Below are 17911 nucleotides of genomic sequence, written 5' to 3'. Positions count from 1 at the left end.
CTATCCTAGTGGGTTCACATGATTACCGTAGTACACACTGCCCTATCTTGGAGTGACGCATGCACGTTTGACCCGATCCTGTTCGCCGAGGTCGCGCTCAAGCTAGCTCTAGTCTTGGAATGCAAAGCAGCCAACTTGGCGGACCACAGTGGTGGAGAAGTGGAGTCACCAAAGCCAGCACTAACGGCAGAGGAGAGAAAGGTCAGATGCTCATGCTGCATAAACAATATTATGTTGGGTGTTAACGCTAGTAAGTCTAGAAGAACCACTAAGTTTAGTCTTCTGGTAGTGGACAAGTGATAGTGCTTACAAACAACTAACATACGGGATCACCTGATTTGGACCCTGGCTCTGTTGAGCTTTCCGCACAAGTATTTTTCTATATCGCATTGCCAAACAAAGCTAAAAAGTTCCTCTCTGCATTCACATTTTCTTATTTACATATTCGCGGCAACAAACGTTTGCTGACACGCGATTCAATAAGGATACGGATTCCGGCAATAATGCAACTAATCCTAGCTTAATCATCTTCAGGCCCGTATACAAAGGGGTGCGTAGGGTGCGCGCGCACCCCCTTGGCGGCCAAAAGGTGGTCCATTTCTTATTAAGGAATCTTCAAATACTATTATTTTCCATATATACCTTTGACTGCGCACCCCCCTTCGGCCAATCCTGGGAATGTGACTGATCTTAGCAAGGGTTCTAATGGTATTTATTAATTCTTAACATCATGCTGGTTCATTTTAGGACAAAGTGAGTACCGATGCTGCTGACAAGCCAAGCACTCCTAGATCAAACACCGCAGCCTCTGACCACTCACTCCTGCTAGCAGGAGAGGGATATCCCCCTGGAGTTCGGGGGGTCCTTACCAAGTCCCGTGACATCCTGCGCCAGGCGTATGAGGGGATGGTGAAAGCTAGAGACTCTGTGATAGACAGCAGCGGTGAAACCATTGCCGACATTGCATGGATAAAGGTCAGTGAAAATGATGCGCCAACTGTACCCTCTATACTACTTAGATGCGGAAAACCATTGCGGATATTGCATGGTTAAAGGTTTCGGAAAATGATACAGTACGCCAGCTGTACCCTCCAAACTACTCAGTAACGGAAAACCTTTGCCTCGAAATTTATTAGACTGGAACTACAAAATATATTGGCCTTGACTTAAAAATTAATTTTTGATGTTCGGAACTTATGAACTTAGAAGGGTTCATGATGCGTGTAATACATATTAAACACTTCACTTCTTATTAGCCATTGACTCAGTTTTCTCATATAACAGTCACCTAGCCCTACCCTGAGGGGTGACGGAGCACCCACCGCCAGTCTGATGGATACAATTCTAAAAGCCCTGCATATGGAGCTGTTATTCGTACATCATCGAGTTGCACTCAAACTTGTAGCACTTGGATCAGGTGGGAGCCCACAAACCATTTGCTTTCTTACTACAACGTTTTACGATATAACTCGACGGAATGCCGCGGTTTCACGATGTGTGGAATCGATAGAAATTGTTTTGCAGCGCGACCTTTTACGACCATTTACGTTCAATTAGGCGCTGAAACCTGGTTTTGTTGGCAGTTTGACAAACATTCCATACGTAATTCATTTGTTTACGGCTTTTAACTGGTTTTCTTTAGTTTTTTAACTATTCAATGTAATATTTTATTAACATTCTAGATCCCAGATCCCAGCGCTCTACAGCTGCAAAGAAACAGAAGGTTGGCATTTATTTTATTTACTCCTATTTGCCCTACCTCTCTAGGCTGATGAACCATTAGAAATAAGAGGGAGTACCACAGAAATATAAAGCGGGTAAATAATCTGAGGGAAAGATCATGCTCAGGCAGAGTTGGCAGCATCTTGAAGGGGGATTGGGAATCTGTATACATATTTCTTGGAATTTTCCTGGAATTTGCCTGGCTCCCTGAATCACTGCGAATTACTCACATGTCAAATCCCTTAAGCCATGACCATGACCTTTACCTTCGAGCTTTCTGTTAAAGCTTTTCCTGTTTCGGAATCCTGATTTTGTTATGATTGTTCTTAGCCGGATAAGTCTGGTACAGCAGCCCCGACGGCTGTCATGAGTGATGAAGAAACAGAGTTGATGGCTTTCTGTGGGAAGAACCCTATGTACAAGGCACTGTTGCTTATGCATCAGGCCAGCCGAGCGACCACTAGAGGGACAGAAGAACAAACACAGCTACTAAAGGTAATGAGCATCTTATTTGAGCCCCCGTTGTAGCTTCGCGCTTGTTATTCATCACCCCAATCAGTCTTCTAGGATGTCCCTTTGAAATTAATAAGATTAATGACAATGATAATAGAAAATGGATTATTTGTTGTTTTGACATAACTAGTTGTAGTTATATCAAATTTTTTGTGGGTTTGTGATTGTGTAATCTTTTTTGATGATGATGTTGTATGCGTTGTTTCCATTTTGCAGGAAAGTATGGATCTTATCCAAAAGGCCCAACAGCGAGACAGAAAACTTGCGAGCTGGAACAGACCCTCCTCTGATGAGACCGCGCCCTCTCCTGATGTACCACCGGCTCCCCTCCTCCTCTACCGCAGCCCCTCAGTGATGATCTTCAGGCCAGCTCCTTACTCCCCGAAAGGAGAAACGGTATGGCGTCACATTTTTATCGAGATTATTGACAAGATTACTTTCTTACATTTTAATGTTCTTCTACTACCTTTTTACATTTTTTTAAAAAAACGCTTCAAACTTGGCACCCACGATAGATTTCTTTTTTGCTTTATAAACGGTATTCAAAAAAAGTCTCATTTACTCACTTTATTACTCACCTACTGTAGGTACTTATGGAAATGGGTGCAATATTGTGCAGCTGGTGAGAACTATGGCGTCGTTTTTGACCTTCTATTTATTGTTCACTTTTCTGTTTTAGGTTGCATGGTACCGCCTGTTTGGACGATCAGCTAGTGGCCATAACGTCAAAGTACGCTTGAACGACTACCAGCTACCTGGGACCGGGGAGGAGGTTAGTATACACTGCAAAACTTGCGAATTGTGCACAACGCATACTATGTCGTGTTTCCCGTTATGACATTCAAGTCGTTTAGTCAACCACTAAACAACTTTCTAGCCTCCGTCATTCTAAGGAACGACGGCTTTACATTCAGTGCCTTTTGGTTAGCCAGCCTCTTGCGAAGAAGTGGCATGATTAGAAATCAATATTTTTTATCAATAATTTATCGATAACGTTTTTTATTAGTTTAGCATGCTTTGGGGGATTATGTATCACATTTTAGTAATGTTTTTCAGATAATCGTTTTGTGAAAATTACTAATTGATCGCGTCTTCATAGCTGTACATGCTGACTACCACGCGCACACCGCTGCGTGATTTCCGTATTCGATTCTGTCTACTCTTTCCAGATCCCCGCCACCGACAAATGCCGCCTGATGGTCAAGAGCCTGGTACCAAATGAGAAGTATGTATTCGCGGTGGCAGCGTACAACCGTCAGGGGCAGCTGATTGGCAAGACTATTGGATCCAGTAGCAGACCAGTGCTGGCGACACACCCACTGCCTACGCTCATGGCCTGGGGGTATCTGGCGCAGGTACTATATGAGGAACTTAGCCTCCTCAGCAGGGAAAATAGTATAGTAGGGCACAGTGCAACGTATAGGCGGTTAGCTGTACTCATATTATTGCGTTTTCCATTACCCCATTAAGTATCCCTCCTACTGAAAGCCACAGAGTAATAGAGCCACAGCAGACCTCGAAATATTTTGTTTGGGGGGTGGGGGGGGGGGGCGGGACGGTATATAAAAAATCAAGAAAGGTGTGGGGACACAGACACGCCCTACAAGACATTTCCTTATAATATCTTAATGCCCAACCAATGCCCCAGCCCCTGCTACGGCCCTGAGTAAGTAGGTAAAAGGGTAGTGTTGCTTGGTTCTGTGCAGGATCTCATTGGATGCTAAGAATAAATAAACATTTAGAATTAATGAGTGGTGATTTGCCGACATTTCGGCAATGCAGCCGTTATCAGTTTTTTTTTCTACTTAGCGATTCCAAATATTTAGGGGCTGGAGAAAATGACATAAGAAAAGCATAAGATGAGTAAGTGAGAGTACTGAAATCCCCGCCGTACCCCTACTGTGGTGTCTGATTCAGTACTTCCTTCGCCCTTGTCTCGATAATATAGTACTTTACATAGAGTGTGGTTTATTTTTTTTTTTTCCAGACGGCATACATTGCTAACATTCCAAGTGTGGCCAAGGTGGCATGTACTGTCCTGTGGGATCATTTTGTCACGGTCCGTCAACCGACTGAAGAAGAACTGCGAATCAAAAAGGCGGACAGTGACATCAAGATTAAACTGAAGACGTTAGTTTGGGGTTTATGGGTTCGATCATTGTGATGGCTTTACGTAGATGTGTTTTAACATATATAATATGTACGTTCTTTGTTTACGGCGATATTTCACTGGATTATCTTGATATTGATGGTCGTGTTCCCAGGTTGAATGAGGACCGCCTTTTCGAGTCTTCACCCATCTTGGTTCGCCAGTTCCTGCAGACCTTGTTCATCTCTGTAGACTTCAGCATCCGTGAAGGCTTTTTGTACTGCAACTCGCTGTCCGATAGTGGACCACTTTACAACGGACAGGTGCGCTCAGAACCTAAACACCTTACTTTTTATTCCCTCGTCCACACTGGCACTTGTAGGCGCTTCCAAAGGTTTCTTCTCCTGATTAACACGCCCGGCAAGCAATCCCCTACATCTACGTTTCTTTTGCTTATGTAAATAGGCTTTTAGGTGCAAAAAAGGGTTTGAACACGTTAATAGTAAGCATGATTGCTCCCTTCTAGCTAAAACGCAGCGTCAAATTCCATACTTTCCCTCGAACAACAGTATATTTTCCATTATCCAGGACGCAGTATGTAATTGATATCTTCCTGCAGGTGGCGCGTTTGGCTGAGTGTGAGCGCTTGCTGCTTGCTGTCCAGGTGGCTGGCTGGTTGAATGACACTGCGCTTTCTTTACAAGCAATCGTCCAGTGTTACGGCCTCTTGGCTCCAATGGTGCACCAGCAGATAGCAGCTAAACCAGTTATACAGGTTAGTTCAGTGTTTGGGGTCATTGGCTCCCGTGCGTGGTGCACCAGCAGATAGCAGCTAAACCAGTTATACAGGTTAGTTCAGTGTTTGGGGTCATTGGCTCCCGTGCGTGGTGCACTAGCAGATGGCAGCTATGTAACCCAGTTATACAGGTTAGTCCAGTGTTAGGGTCCTTTGGCTCCCATAGTGCACCAGCACATAGCAGCTAAACCAGTTATACAGGTTAGTCCAGTGTTCGGGCCCTTTGGCTCTCTTGGTGAACCACAGTAAACAGTTAGAAGCTTCGAGTTATCGTACGGGGGATATATATCTTGCTCTTTGTGCCATTTGTCAGTCCCTGACTTTTAAGTTTTTGTTTGTTCCTTTGTTGTTTTAGATACTGCTTCGCTGCCATGCTGTGCTGCAAGAAGTCCCTTCTCTCACCCGTCATCGCCGACAGACCGCCATCTCTGACAGCTTGTCACACATGATTGCCACAATGACATACTTCATCGCCAAGGTAGAATGTCTGTTTGTATCTCTTTTGTCCCCTTCTTGGGGTACCCAGGGCGTAGAGGGCATAGGAGGAACCGATTATGCGCGGGCGAGAGAAATAAGCAAAAGCAAAAAAAATGTCTTTTTCTCAAAATCAAAAACAATCCAGACACTTTTTATCAACTTTTGTTGAAGACATTGCACAGCTGGGGAGAACCAGGGATATCTGGTGCCATCATTGAACTCGGCAAAAAGATGCTTAACCTGGATACAGCACCGGACAGTGCCGGTACCATGACAACCATGCAAGCTGCTGCTGCCATGGCAACGGCTAATATGGTGGGAGGACCACCAGGGAAGAAGAAGCCGGTGGTGAAGAAGCCAAAGCCGCCGAGGGGTAAAGCAGTGGACAAAGATACCCAGCAAGCACCGGGGGATGTGAATCTGGAGGAGATGAAGGCCCTTGAGGCTTACATTATGAAGCTCAGCCAGAAAGGTATAGTAACGTGTTGGTTTATTTAGAGAATTAAAAGGAGTTAGAATCGGTCGAATTAACCAGCCTGGGGGCTAACTAAGCTGTTTCCTCCCAGAGAATATTCATTAAATTCTTTCTCTACCTTTATTGCACTGTAAAAATTGGAGTTTTTCTGTTTGTTTGGGGAGGAGACCAGTCGAGCACAACACCTGCTGGCAAGTTTATTTTTCCTCGAATAAACCCCACGAAGAAAGTGTAGTGCCTCCGATTTTCTCGTCGACGCCCAATTTTTTTTTGTATGACCATAATATCAATAGGGCAGTAATTTTGGAAATGCAACCACTTTAATCTTCTTTCGTTGTAACATGTTATCTTTGTTCACAGCACGAACAAGCTAAATTATCAATAGGGCAATCATCCTTTGTCGTAACATTTTTTTTTGTTCACAGCACTGCATAGAGATGACGAAGAGCTGATGGGTACCGAGGACCCCAATCTGCTCTACTCCTACATCGCCAGCCTACCAACAAAAGACGCTTACTTCGAAGGTAAGACGCATCGCGTCCAATGCTCCCGTGATAAACGAGATCACAACAAAAAGGCTATGAACAACTTTGAGCTATCGCAGTCCGGCATTTGAACGAGTTAATTTGTTCAACCAATGAGAAACAACAAACAGTGGTAGGCATCGATATTCTTGTTGGCTGCACCGTTTTTACGTGTATTAAAACTTGAAACTTGGTTGTTCTGAAGGTTGCAGTCATAACCCGCTTTGTGTGTCCTCACTGTAATGTCTGAATAATGTCATGAATTGATTTTTTCGTTGCCATTTGTCTTTTCAGTCTGTTCATCTTTTCCTCACATTTTTGTTTCACTAATCTCAATCCAGTTTTCTTTCAAGAGATAACGTTCAGTCTTTCTTCTCTGTACTGACTCTTGCCATTCTTCCCCCTTAAGATGACTTCATGCTAGAGCTTGAGATCATGGAGTTTGCAAGTACTATTCAATCAGAAGATTTAGTCTCGTACATCGGTGATGACCTTGATCCTCTGGATTGATCCTGCCCTATCTGTGGACGCCTTGAGCATGTTGCATGTTTCTTTTTCTTGCATGCTTATTATTCTCATTGCACTTCAACACATCTAAATTTCTTAGAACTCTTATATCAGTCTTGCCCATGTTTCATCTGTGAATCGTTATAGCCTACCCTCTTACTTATGTTATCACCGCTTTATCGCCTTGATTTGATTTTATGATGTACTCCTTCTAATTATCTTCTAATTATCCTTGGGCATGTTTCACCTTGGGGAGCAGATCTGGGTTAAAAAAAGAAATAATAATAAAGCCTTCTTGCATGTCGGCTAGCTCTCGAACCCTGTTGGTTTTTTAAGTTCAATCCAACAGGGCCGAATAAATTGAGAACGTTGGCATGAGTAATGAAATGTATCCTCGTGTCATTTTTTTGTTACTTATCTTACTAGAGATGAAATTGATTTTTGACATTGCTATCTATATTGGTGGAAACATATTTGTAAAAATGAAATTTTAATGGTACACTTGCTTTTTTCCACCCCAATGTCCCTGAAACATTGGTCTTTTTACCGATTTGTTTTTTTTTTTCACTATGTGAAGCTGATAGAACGTTCTCATTATTTTGTGCACCTTTAACTCAAGTTCTTAGGTGTTATCTCACTTGCTATCCTTTCTCTATACTCTTTCAAGTACAGTCACCCATACCACTTTTTCTGTACTCTTTCATGAACGGAGTAGGTCACACTTGATAGTAACTAATTTCTGAGCATTTCTGTTACTCAGACTACTGGTTTTCTCGAGCTTTTTCCTCCAATGTGATATAATTAATAAAAGTTTTACTTTTTATTCTTTTGCTAAATACTAAAACATCAACACCCAAGAATCAAGTAGTTCGTCAGCCTTTTCTGTAACAGGTAATTCTTCCCTTCTGATCATCACTTTCCAAACTTCTTATCAGTTTACTCCGTTATGCATAGTTTCCCGGTCTCTGTGAACTCGTCAAAGTGATTCTCATATGTTACCTCTTTCTCTGCTCTATTTAAAGAAGATGTTCTATTTCTTTTTCTTGTATTGGCCTTTCATACTCGCCAACAATAAGTCTTATTTTCTCGCCATATTCTTTGAGATTTGGGAAAGTGATGATGTTTCCTGATGGTCTATACATTTATATGTCATATGTATTAATTCCATATGCCACAGTTGTTCTGTTCCCTATTATTCTTTATAATTCTCCCATCAAAGAATCTCAAGGTAATGTAATTTTTTCTTGTTATTCTCCTGGTCTTTTCGCTTTAATTTGAGCTTTGTACTTGTGATTTCTATCTACCTATCTATTGTCGTGTTCCAAAAATATCCTTACATCATTACCATGTTATTTTGTGTCGTTGTTTCATGCTTGTTTTGTGCATGATCTTGTTTATAGTGCTGAAATTCAAGCGCCGTACGCGGTTCCTCGGATTCTTTGTCCAAGTACTGTCTAAAGCCATCGATGAAGGGATGATGGAAACCGCTCTGGACTGGACGCACGATGCCATGACCTGGGTCATCAGGTGAGCCTGGCGCACACGGTAAAAAAAAAATCCACACGTGCACTTTTCTCACTGCCTCGCGGGTCCAACAACTCACAGTGTGTGGACGTTGATCGAACGAAATTACGTCTCGCGAGCAATTGAGCAATCTTCTGCTTAAACTGAGGATTTGTGCGCTGGTGCTTTAAACCAAAATCATACGTCGCACTCCTGTCGCGCCAAACCTAAGGTCTGATTCATGCATCGCGCTCCTGCTATACTGAACGTAATGCCCGATTCATACGTCGCGCTCCTGCCTTGCCGAACCTGAGGCCTGATTCATACGTCGCGCTCCTGTTGCAGCAAACCTAAGGCCTGATTCATCCAACACGCTCCTGTCGCACCAAATCTAAAACCCTTTTTTTACGTCACGCTCCTTCTATGCCAAATTTAAGACCCGATTGTACGTCGCGCTAACGTCGCACCAAAATTAAAACCCGATTCATACGTCGCACTCCTATACCAAACTTAATACCCGATTCCTACGTTGCGCTCCCGTCGCAATAAACCTAAGGCCTGATTCATACGTCTCGCTCCTGCTATGTCGAACTTAAGGCCTGACTTATGTCGCGCTCCTACCTTGCCGAACCGAAGGCACGATTCCTACGTCATTATCACACCTTGCCGAACCTGAACCCGAATACTACGCGCTCCTACTGCGCCAAACATTTTTGTCTATTTGATAAGAAATGCATTCGCTTGCACGTTGATACAGTCGTTGCACCAACGTTGTAGTCGTTGTTCGAATGAGAACATGTTTTATGATTCAGCACAAAATGAGCTCAACGTTTGGTGTTTGCCTGTTGTTTTTTTTTCTGTTCTAGCGTGCTGATCTTAATTGATACAGAATTTGAACTGTCCATCTGCGCAATCCGAACAATTATGTTTGGTATAGCGGAGTGCGTCGTGAAAATTGGGCCTTAGAAAATGACGCGACCCAGAACAAGTTATTCCCCGCCTTGGTTTACCGGCCCGGTCATGACGATTGTAAGGGAACCAGCCTTAAATGACTGGCTATGACAAAGACACCTGTAGAAAATATCGATTTTTGTTTTCTCCACTTGTGTTCTCCAGGCGAAACGAGCTGCTGCTAGCCAACAAGCCGACGATCGTTCGCACGGCTGCCACAGCCATCGGTCCTGAAGACGAAAAGATCAAGAAGTTTGCCATGGCAATTGTTGAGTTTGGCAAGGTATTTAAAATGCCCTTCTTGGCTTTAGATGATGCACACTTTTTTTACGTTATTGAGTCCACAACATAAGTATAGCAATATTACAATGAATTCATGGACAATACAAACCCTCCAAATACTTCCATCATAGAAATTTCAAATCACATATCGCATTTTATTTCTTGTGTGTAATGCTGCTTTGATGCTGTTGCTTTTTAAAATAGTTGTTGTCATAGTCTCAGTTGTTGTTGACGTAAAACATGTTTTTTCTTTCTCTAAAGCCACCTCAAAAATCGCAGAAAAGTGAGGCAGCAGAGAGAGAATTGAACGACCCGGACGAGATCCGCACCAGAACTAAACTAGAGACAGCCAGGACGTCCAAACCAAAGTCGCTGGTCCCGAGTATCATGTCCAGGAAGGTGAGAGAATCTAATCCCTTAATCCGTAAGATCTGAATAGCGGTTCTCCCTACAGTGGTGTATAGTTTATCTTTGTTGAAGTTATGAGAATTTTATATGACATCTGTGAGCAAGACGTGTCACGATATTCTATTTTGCTCTCGAAGGCTCGAAAATATAAAGGAAAGACCGATGAGGAGATAAACTTTGCAATCGTAAGTATGGTACTATGTAGGTATCGAATAGATGTGTGTTTATGTGCGTGCATCTGCTTTGCGTGCGTCGTGTAACTGTTACTTCGGATTCTGCGTTATGTGGCGTGTAGGACGTCAGATGAATAACGCCTCGTTATGACCGATACTTCGTTGATATTCCATCACATACGTTGTGTAAAGAATACCTCATATCGTGGCTGTTTGGGCACCCATGTTGTGTGACGGATGTCGTGTTTTGTGACGCACATGTGACTGAAAGTTGCATGTCGTTATTGCGTGACGCACTATGCGTTACCCCGGATTTCTCTTCGATACTTCTGCAGGCGGTAGAGAGGATGCAGACGATCCTTCCTGACTTCTGGCGCTCCTCTCAGAGGCGTCGCAAGCTTCGTTCTGTCAGCAATGAGGAGTTACCTTGGCGAGTGCAGGTAATAAAGTAAACATCAGAAAGACTACTGGAGAGAACGTCAACGCTCTCTGTATTGCACTTGATCTTCGATTTCGAAGGTCTCTCATGAGTTTTCCCTTCGTCGAAGGTAAAATCAATAAAACTTATAGAAATTACACATGAGTTTGTTTTGCCCTCCATGTAATACGCCTGGAATATTTAAAGAACCATAAAATTTCGACCTTAGCGCGGGAAAAGTTAAAACTACATGTGCAAATTAAATGCATAACATGATGATTTTTCTGTGGCACTTCTGCTAGAAAATATGAGCGCGAGTGCGTGACCTTTTTTCCACTTGATATGTCGAATCCATGAATTGTGTCCTATACAAAATAAACCTACTTCACTTTCAACTCATGCATTTTGTTTGTTTCTCTTTTGTTGTATTTCAGTTGAACTACCTCACTGCGATCTGTAACATGGAGTTGTTCTTAGATAAGACTGGATCATTGTCCAACGATTTGGAGCCTTTGTACAGGTAGACACTTCACCTCTGATCTTTAAAGTTGATAGTTCTTTGAAGTATTTTTTCCTGTAAGGGGCCTTTTAGTCCGCCTACCCTTCCCAGAATATTCAATCTATTATTGTTTGCAATTCTGGATTCTTTTTTTTAACGCTTTATTTATTGCTGTCCTGCTAGTCCGCCTTTTAACAAAATGCATTTTCTTATACTTCACTTCGTTTGCCAAGCGATACCACTTGCCTTTTTAAGTTTTATTTGAGACATAATTCCCCTGTCTGCTTTATAAAATGAGTGCGCGCAATCAACTTCTTACCGGCGTCGCGAGGACAGTGCTGAAAAACGCAAGACTAGTTCCAGTACCGCGCGGTTAAACTAGCCTTTTTGTTTTGAAATTGCGGCTTTCTACTGGTGAACTGCTACATTTTAGCGGATGCTAAGAAAACTAACGCAAAGCTAAGGCTATAATTTTCTTTATGACTCCCTCATTATCAAAATCTGTCATCTTTTGTACAGTATGGTGTACACTTAGTCAAAACAGCCACTGAAGTCAGACTTTCGCACCTTTACTCGAACGATTCAAAACTACAGTGTTGTGTTGTGTTTGTTTTTGCCAGAGCACGCGCATGCACATACGTTATTCAGCTCTGTCCGTCGGCGCAATACAGACTTCGAACACTAATACTTGATATCACCCTCAGACCTTCCTTGATGGATCCTGATTGGTTCAGCTTTGCCACATCCGGGACGTTCATCACATCCTGGGCTGGCACCTCAGTGGGCCACTCCCCTGACCCCTTCATGGGCTTCAGCGGATATGCCATGGATGCGCCGCCGTACGCATCGCCAGCGGTCACTACTGGACACCACACGCGCACTATGGCACGACCTTCCCAGCCTGCGACGCAAGCGGAAACACTAAGGTGATTCCCTTGGACACTGTCTTACTTACAAAAAACGAAAAAACATGAATAATATTCAATTCTACAATCCCAACAAAATTAAGTGGGACACTTCTCACACGAACAACCTCCAACCCTCTCCACCCGATTATTATTGGTTACAGACGATTTTTCAGCCAGAAATGCGGACAGCTGCTAGGTTATTGTTCGCCCTCCAAAACTGATTGAGGAGCAAGGGAGATGTTGCAGATTGAAGGTTATTATTATTCCCTTGGACACTGTCTAACTTGGGAGAAGACAGAAAGACTTGGCATGGTCAATTATCAGCCCTGGACCATTTTAAAATTGCGAAAGTCACCGTACTTTAGGCAACGCCAAGATTCACATTACATACATCTTCTGTCTTGTAATAGGGCTGGTAGTCGCGTGACGGCCGTTACAAGTAGCGAGAAGGATAATGTAGTCGTGACACGCGCACCGCTCTTCTACCTCGGCAACGTGTTTTCCAACCTCTGTCGATCAATAGTAAGTACTCAAGATGTGATGGCAATGTGTTGCTGTAAACGTGTAAATGTTTGCACAGTGAATGTAGTCGTGACACGCGCACCGCTCTTCTACCTCGGCAACGTGTTTTCCAACCTCTGTCGATCAATAGTAAGTACTCAAGATGTGATGGCAATGTGTTGCTGTAAACGCGTAAATGTTTGCACAGTGAATGTAGTCGTGACACGCGCACCGCTCTTCTACCTCGGCAACGTGTTTTCCAACCTCTGTCGATCAATAGTAAGTACTCAAGATGTGATGGCAATGTGTTGCTGTAAACGTGTAAATGTTTGCACAGTGAATAAAGCTGTGAGGGATACATGTGACACATCCAAGGCATTTAGTGTGGTTGCATATTGTAAAGTTTGACAGGCATCTGGTACTGGGGGTTTCAGATAATGATTGAAAAAAAATAACTTCTCGATATCCCAGCAGCAAAAGAAAGGAAACGAGATCGCCAGCAAAGGTTGTATGTGCCATTTGTTCGTTATACAGCCAATCCAAGCTTTGTTCTTTGGACTAAAAGTTAAACGTTGCGACTAGAAAAGAAACTGGCCGCATACATACGCCTAAAAAAAAAACTTTGAGTCCTGCCATTGCCAGTAGTGCCCATTGCATACCCTATGTTAAGTTTCGGGTCTACGTGTACATATGGTTGTATTACACAGTGGTTGAATAGTGCAAGATGTAATGTGTTTGCTATTGCACTGATCGCGCAGCCCAATGATATTCATGTCACACACTCACTTACTCTCACGTCACATTCTCCTGCCTCTTATTGTCGGTTATGAACCGTTGTACCTACTGACCTACGGCACCATCGATAAACTTAAACCCTTGTGAATGCTTAAGCTAAATACCAAAACACACATTTTCGGTTATTTGCGATCGCTACGGAAATATACCACAATTTACTCTCCATTCCTAAGGTACTTGCCCATCGCGGCCGCTACTGGGCCATGCTACAGAACGCGTGTCGATCCTTGTGGAACGCCACTCAGACGGTATTACAGCGCGTGTCCGCCGGCCTTCTCCGCCTGACAGATGAAGCTGAGGGAGCCGCTGATATAGACCTGCTAAGGGCGGCTCTGTGGAGACCGTTCTTCACTGCTGTCGACTGTTTGCTGGACATGATGGTTCATCTTCAGGACGAAGTCAGACTTGACGCAGATCAGAACAAGAAAGTAAGGGCTTGTAATATGATGTGACGTGATGTGAAGTGATCTGAAGTGACTTGACGTGATGCCGTGGTGTGGTGTGGATGCGATGCGTATCATTAGGGTTAAACACAATTCTTGTCCATTGTTGCGGAAAATCTGAAATTGCTCTATCTTCTCGAATTGTTCTATATACTGGATCTTCGGATGGATCATTCGTAAACTTTTTGTGGTCTTTCTGTGCTTTTGAAACACAACAATCCTTAGATCATCCTGTAAACTTTCGGTTTTCAACTTCCGGTCTTCGATGTGCGAAGAAAAGCCTTCGCTTAGCGTGTGCATGCGCCTTCGTCACTGATGTCAATCGATCTTCTACGGTTCAGTCCAATTCAAGTTGTTAGTTTGCAAACAAAACAAGTAAAATGCTAGCAAAGCTTTTAATTATCTTTGTTTTAGTACTTGCCGATTCGCGTTGTTTGTTTGAATTTGTGCTGAAAAAGCGACTAGCCAAAACTGCGACTTTAAAATCCAAGAAACATGAGGTAAAGGTTCTGTTAGCTGGGTCTCTATGCAGGGTAATAAGAAAAAAAGCCTCTGTTCGAATTACAAAATAGAAGAGGATAGATTTCTATAAATTATTTTTTTCAATTCTTTACAATCAGCTAAATTAGAACTAAACGAATATCAAACAAAACTCGTACAAACACATAGCCCCCGCGTATTAATCGAATAACGATTTTGCGCCCTTCTAGAATGTTAACATGCATAAGTAACATTGTATGACAGTATGGTGATCAATTATTGCGGGGTATTGATAGCGCTATTTTTAGTGTTTTTTCTTTTTCTTTTTTTATAAGAATAAATTATACTGTTCTTGGTGTGTTATGACATCGAAAAGAAAAAAAGGTAGAAGGACATTTTTATGTGCTCTTAGCATCTTGGATGTGGTCATGCTTTGTTCACTATCCTGTGTATCTTTTATGCACATAAGAAAATAACTAAAAAAATACATTTGTATTCGCAAATGTTGGCTCACAGAGCCTTTGATAACATCCTAAGGCGACGCTGAGGGAATGTTTGAAAATTGGCCTGCAATAAAAAGAACTGCATATTGTTTAAGGCCCTTTTTGCGTGAAGCGACTTATTATGTTAAAGAAATCTCGGAATGCAGTAAGTATGCAAAAATCAGAACATTTGCACTTTGCAATACTCAAAACCGGCGAGAGCATCTCAACATATCAACAATTACTAAAAACTGTCACTACTCTCATATCACCATTGTGACCTGATTATTTTGTTTTGTAGCGTGAAAAGCTTAAAGCCGGCGACCTGGACATCACCGAGTCATCTGGACTGATGGGCGGCGTGGAAGACGAGAGGGGAGGCGCCAGCCTACGCTTTGAGATACCGCTTGACAATACCACTATTCTGGACGCGCGCTGGCTTCGCCGGCTCGTAATGTACACTGTGGAGATGCTGTTTTACGAACAGAAGTGGGAGCGGACTGTCGACATCGCGCTCAGGTTCAACGCGCTCAGCAGGTTTGTGAACAATCGAGCGTTTGTTGCATATCTCAAATTCACTGTATGTACAGCATTGCATTTGATCTTTCCTAAGAGAACACTGGCAATGATTTCATCTACTGTATTAAGTAATAAACAGGTCTTCACATCGAGTGTTCCAGCTGGATTGGAAAGCGTTCATTTTAACTGTCGTGTCCACGTTTTGACATGTTTTAACATGTCAAAGTGCTTAAAAGCACTTTGAGATTTTTTTTCTAAAATTTCAGGTTTCATACTAGACTTTGCCATAAGGGTATATCTTGCAAAGGTTAATAAATAATCAATATAGATAAATAGTTCGAGGCTTGAAATTCAAGAAAATTACTTGTGACAGCAGCTTTCGCCGCCCCAACCGCTGAAAAACGAATATTAGATAGATAGATAGATTTGTTTATTAAATACCCAAAGAGAAGCAGTTCAACGAAAAGTGGAAAATGTTTTTGAAATAATGTTTTTTTTCTCCTCAAGCAGCATCTCTGCCTCCTCCTTCGCGTGTTTGTGTGTAGTGTGATGTGTATACGTATTCGTAAATTCCCGTGTACTTGTAATGTAAAAGAAAAGTAAATGTAAAAAAAAGAAATAAGTATAATGTGAAAAAATGTAAAAAGAAGAATGTAAAAAAAGAGAGATGTTGTAAAAAAAAATTGTACACGGAACAATAAATATGTATAAAAAAAAATTCAAGAAATCTAACTGGATTTTACATAAAATGATTTATATAACTAGTGATTTCCTATCTGCTTTTACGTTCTTTTATTATCACAACTCTTTCTTACTTTTTCAAATTTTACTAAGATGCGAATATCAAAACGATCATACCCCTCTCATTGCCTGTGAATCTTACACTGCGCCTCCCATCCGTCACCAGGAGCCGCTACGCAGAGACACTGATGCCAGTAGTAGTGGTTGCTCAGCGCAAACTCATGGAACGCATCAACGCCCATGGCGGTCCCTGCCCATCCCAGCCTCACATCACCATCTGCCCCGGTACCGGCACCCCTCAGGGAATCACCATCAAACCTACAGAGTACATGCCTATCGAGCCCGCAGTGCATATAGACCCAGAGGGGCACAACGTGTACAGCGGTAGCACTGATGCCATGAGGCTCGTCTCGGTCCCTCTGGACGTAGGGACCAGTCTCCAGACGTTGCGCGAGGCCCTAGACACTAAACACCATACTGCCCGGGTACTGGAGCACAGCCGGCAGTTACTGTTGAGTTATCTTGCGGGCCAGCAGGATGGACGAGGTTTGGACACTCAATGCTAGCTCGTATTAGCGCCACGGGTGGTTATCTAACTTGGCACTTATTTCAGGTTTATCGTTTTTTTTAAATACTCTCTCGCCTCATTGGATCATAAGATCATACGATTTCTTTCTCTGGAGCTTATGTATAGAAAGGTTACAGGACTAGCGATAACAGTTACCGACAGTTAGAGGGTTGACAATTAGATGTTCAAGGTTGAAAAAATGTAGACTTAAACAAGCACCCGCGATATAAAAAGCGCGCGCCTGGTCCAATTCGCCATTTTCGCCAGACCACGTCCAGTGCAGCGCTCCATATAAAGAAGCAAAAGAGATATCATCAAGTTTGAAATAAAGTCTTAAACATCAACAGTGCAAAAACCAACTAAATTTTCAATCTTCTCAGGTGACTGGACAGATAATAAATAGAAAATGGAGCGATTTTGAAGCAAAATAGTTTTCAGGTTTCGTTATTTTCACACGCTCTAAACAATAGCGTAATTTCAAACAAGCGCGCACTTTTTTTATTTTTTTTTTTTCAGTCACAATTTTTATCGTTGTTGCCGTAGAAAACCACTCCAAAGAAGCTCGCCGTTATTGCCTTGTGTATACAGAACATTATTTTCAACTGTAAAATGATCAAAGCCAACCTTCGGCTCTGCTTTTTCGATATTTACGGAGCTCTGCAAGTGGTCTCCGGGAATGACGACTTGATCCGCAGGTCCGCGCCTTTTATACCGCGGGTCCTTGCTTAAAGGGACTAAAAGCACATTACACCAGTTGTGGCCAAGCCTTGTTGGGTCTGATGTATTTTAACTATCGCTGCGTATGTCATGCCATTGCCGGATTTGCTTCATATATACAATTTCTGTATTTTTAAAAAAATACACCCCTACATTTTTTCGGGTTGGGTGAGATGACACGCATCTAATACCTTCATCCCGTACCCTCATAGCTGCGTCCCGTGGAGGAGGAGTGGGCATCCGCCGCGGCTCATCCAGGGTGGGGTTCGTCCCCGCCCAGGTCAAGCCCCCCACCGATGTCCCCCCCGATCTGTCCGAGGAAACCTTCGATGGTCTGGATGATATTCGTTCATACACTTTACAGCCCGCGCAACTTGCTGTTGTCATTTCCTCTTACGACAAGACTATTGGTTAGTATCT

The 17911-nt window shown here is 42.7% G+C and overlaps 1 protein-coding gene across 2 annotated transcripts in view; it reads left to right on the top strand.

Annotated features, from left to right (window-relative positions):
• LOC5520487 (cilia- and flagella-associated protein 54) overlaps nucleotides 1–17911 on the top strand; it is a 42011-nt gene that overhangs the window by 8145 nt on the left and 15955 nt on the right. For both annotated transcript variants that reach the window (XM_032365547.2, XM_032365546.2), the window contains exons 13-38: nucleotides 10–201; nucleotides 748–975; nucleotides 1285–1417; nucleotides 1683–1723; nucleotides 2053–2217; nucleotides 2452–2631; nucleotides 2915–3007; nucleotides 3405–3590; nucleotides 4223–4365; nucleotides 4500–4647; nucleotides 4944–5099; nucleotides 5476–5598; nucleotides 5769–6069; nucleotides 6498–6596; nucleotides 8504–8630; nucleotides 9723–9840; nucleotides 10101–10238; nucleotides 10385–10432; nucleotides 10756–10860; nucleotides 11273–11358; nucleotides 12042–12263; nucleotides 12656–12767; nucleotides 13715–13969; nucleotides 15248–15483; nucleotides 16373–16752; nucleotides 17704–17901. In XM_032365547.2, the coding sequence (XP_032221438.2) occupies nucleotides 10–201; nucleotides 748–975; nucleotides 1285–1417; nucleotides 1683–1723; nucleotides 2053–2217; nucleotides 2452–2631; nucleotides 2915–3007; nucleotides 3405–3590; nucleotides 4223–4365; nucleotides 4500–4647; nucleotides 4944–5099; nucleotides 5476–5598; nucleotides 5769–6069; nucleotides 6498–6596; nucleotides 8504–8630; nucleotides 9723–9840; nucleotides 10101–10238; nucleotides 10385–10432; nucleotides 10756–10860; nucleotides 11273–11358; nucleotides 12042–12263; nucleotides 12656–12767; nucleotides 13715–13969; nucleotides 15248–15483; nucleotides 16373–16752; nucleotides 17704–17901 (4213 nt within the window). The remainder of the gene's footprint in view (nucleotides 1–9; nucleotides 202–747; nucleotides 976–1284; nucleotides 1418–1682; nucleotides 1724–2052; nucleotides 2218–2451; nucleotides 2632–2914; nucleotides 3008–3404; nucleotides 3591–4222; nucleotides 4366–4499; nucleotides 4648–4943; nucleotides 5100–5475; nucleotides 5599–5768; nucleotides 6070–6497; nucleotides 6597–8503; nucleotides 8631–9722; nucleotides 9841–10100; nucleotides 10239–10384; nucleotides 10433–10755; nucleotides 10861–11272; nucleotides 11359–12041; nucleotides 12264–12655; nucleotides 12768–13714; nucleotides 13970–15247; nucleotides 15484–16372; nucleotides 16753–17703; nucleotides 17902–17911) is intronic.

This window comes from Nematostella vectensis, chromosome 1 (genome assembly GCF_932526225.1).
Source record: "Nematostella vectensis chromosome 1, jaNemVect1.1, whole genome shotgun sequence".
Classification (NCBI taxonomy): Eukaryota; Metazoa; Cnidaria; class Anthozoa; order Actiniaria; family Edwardsiidae; genus Nematostella; species Nematostella vectensis.
Note: the sequence above shows the minus strand (reverse complement) of the source record. Positions and strands in the feature narration are given on the sequence as shown.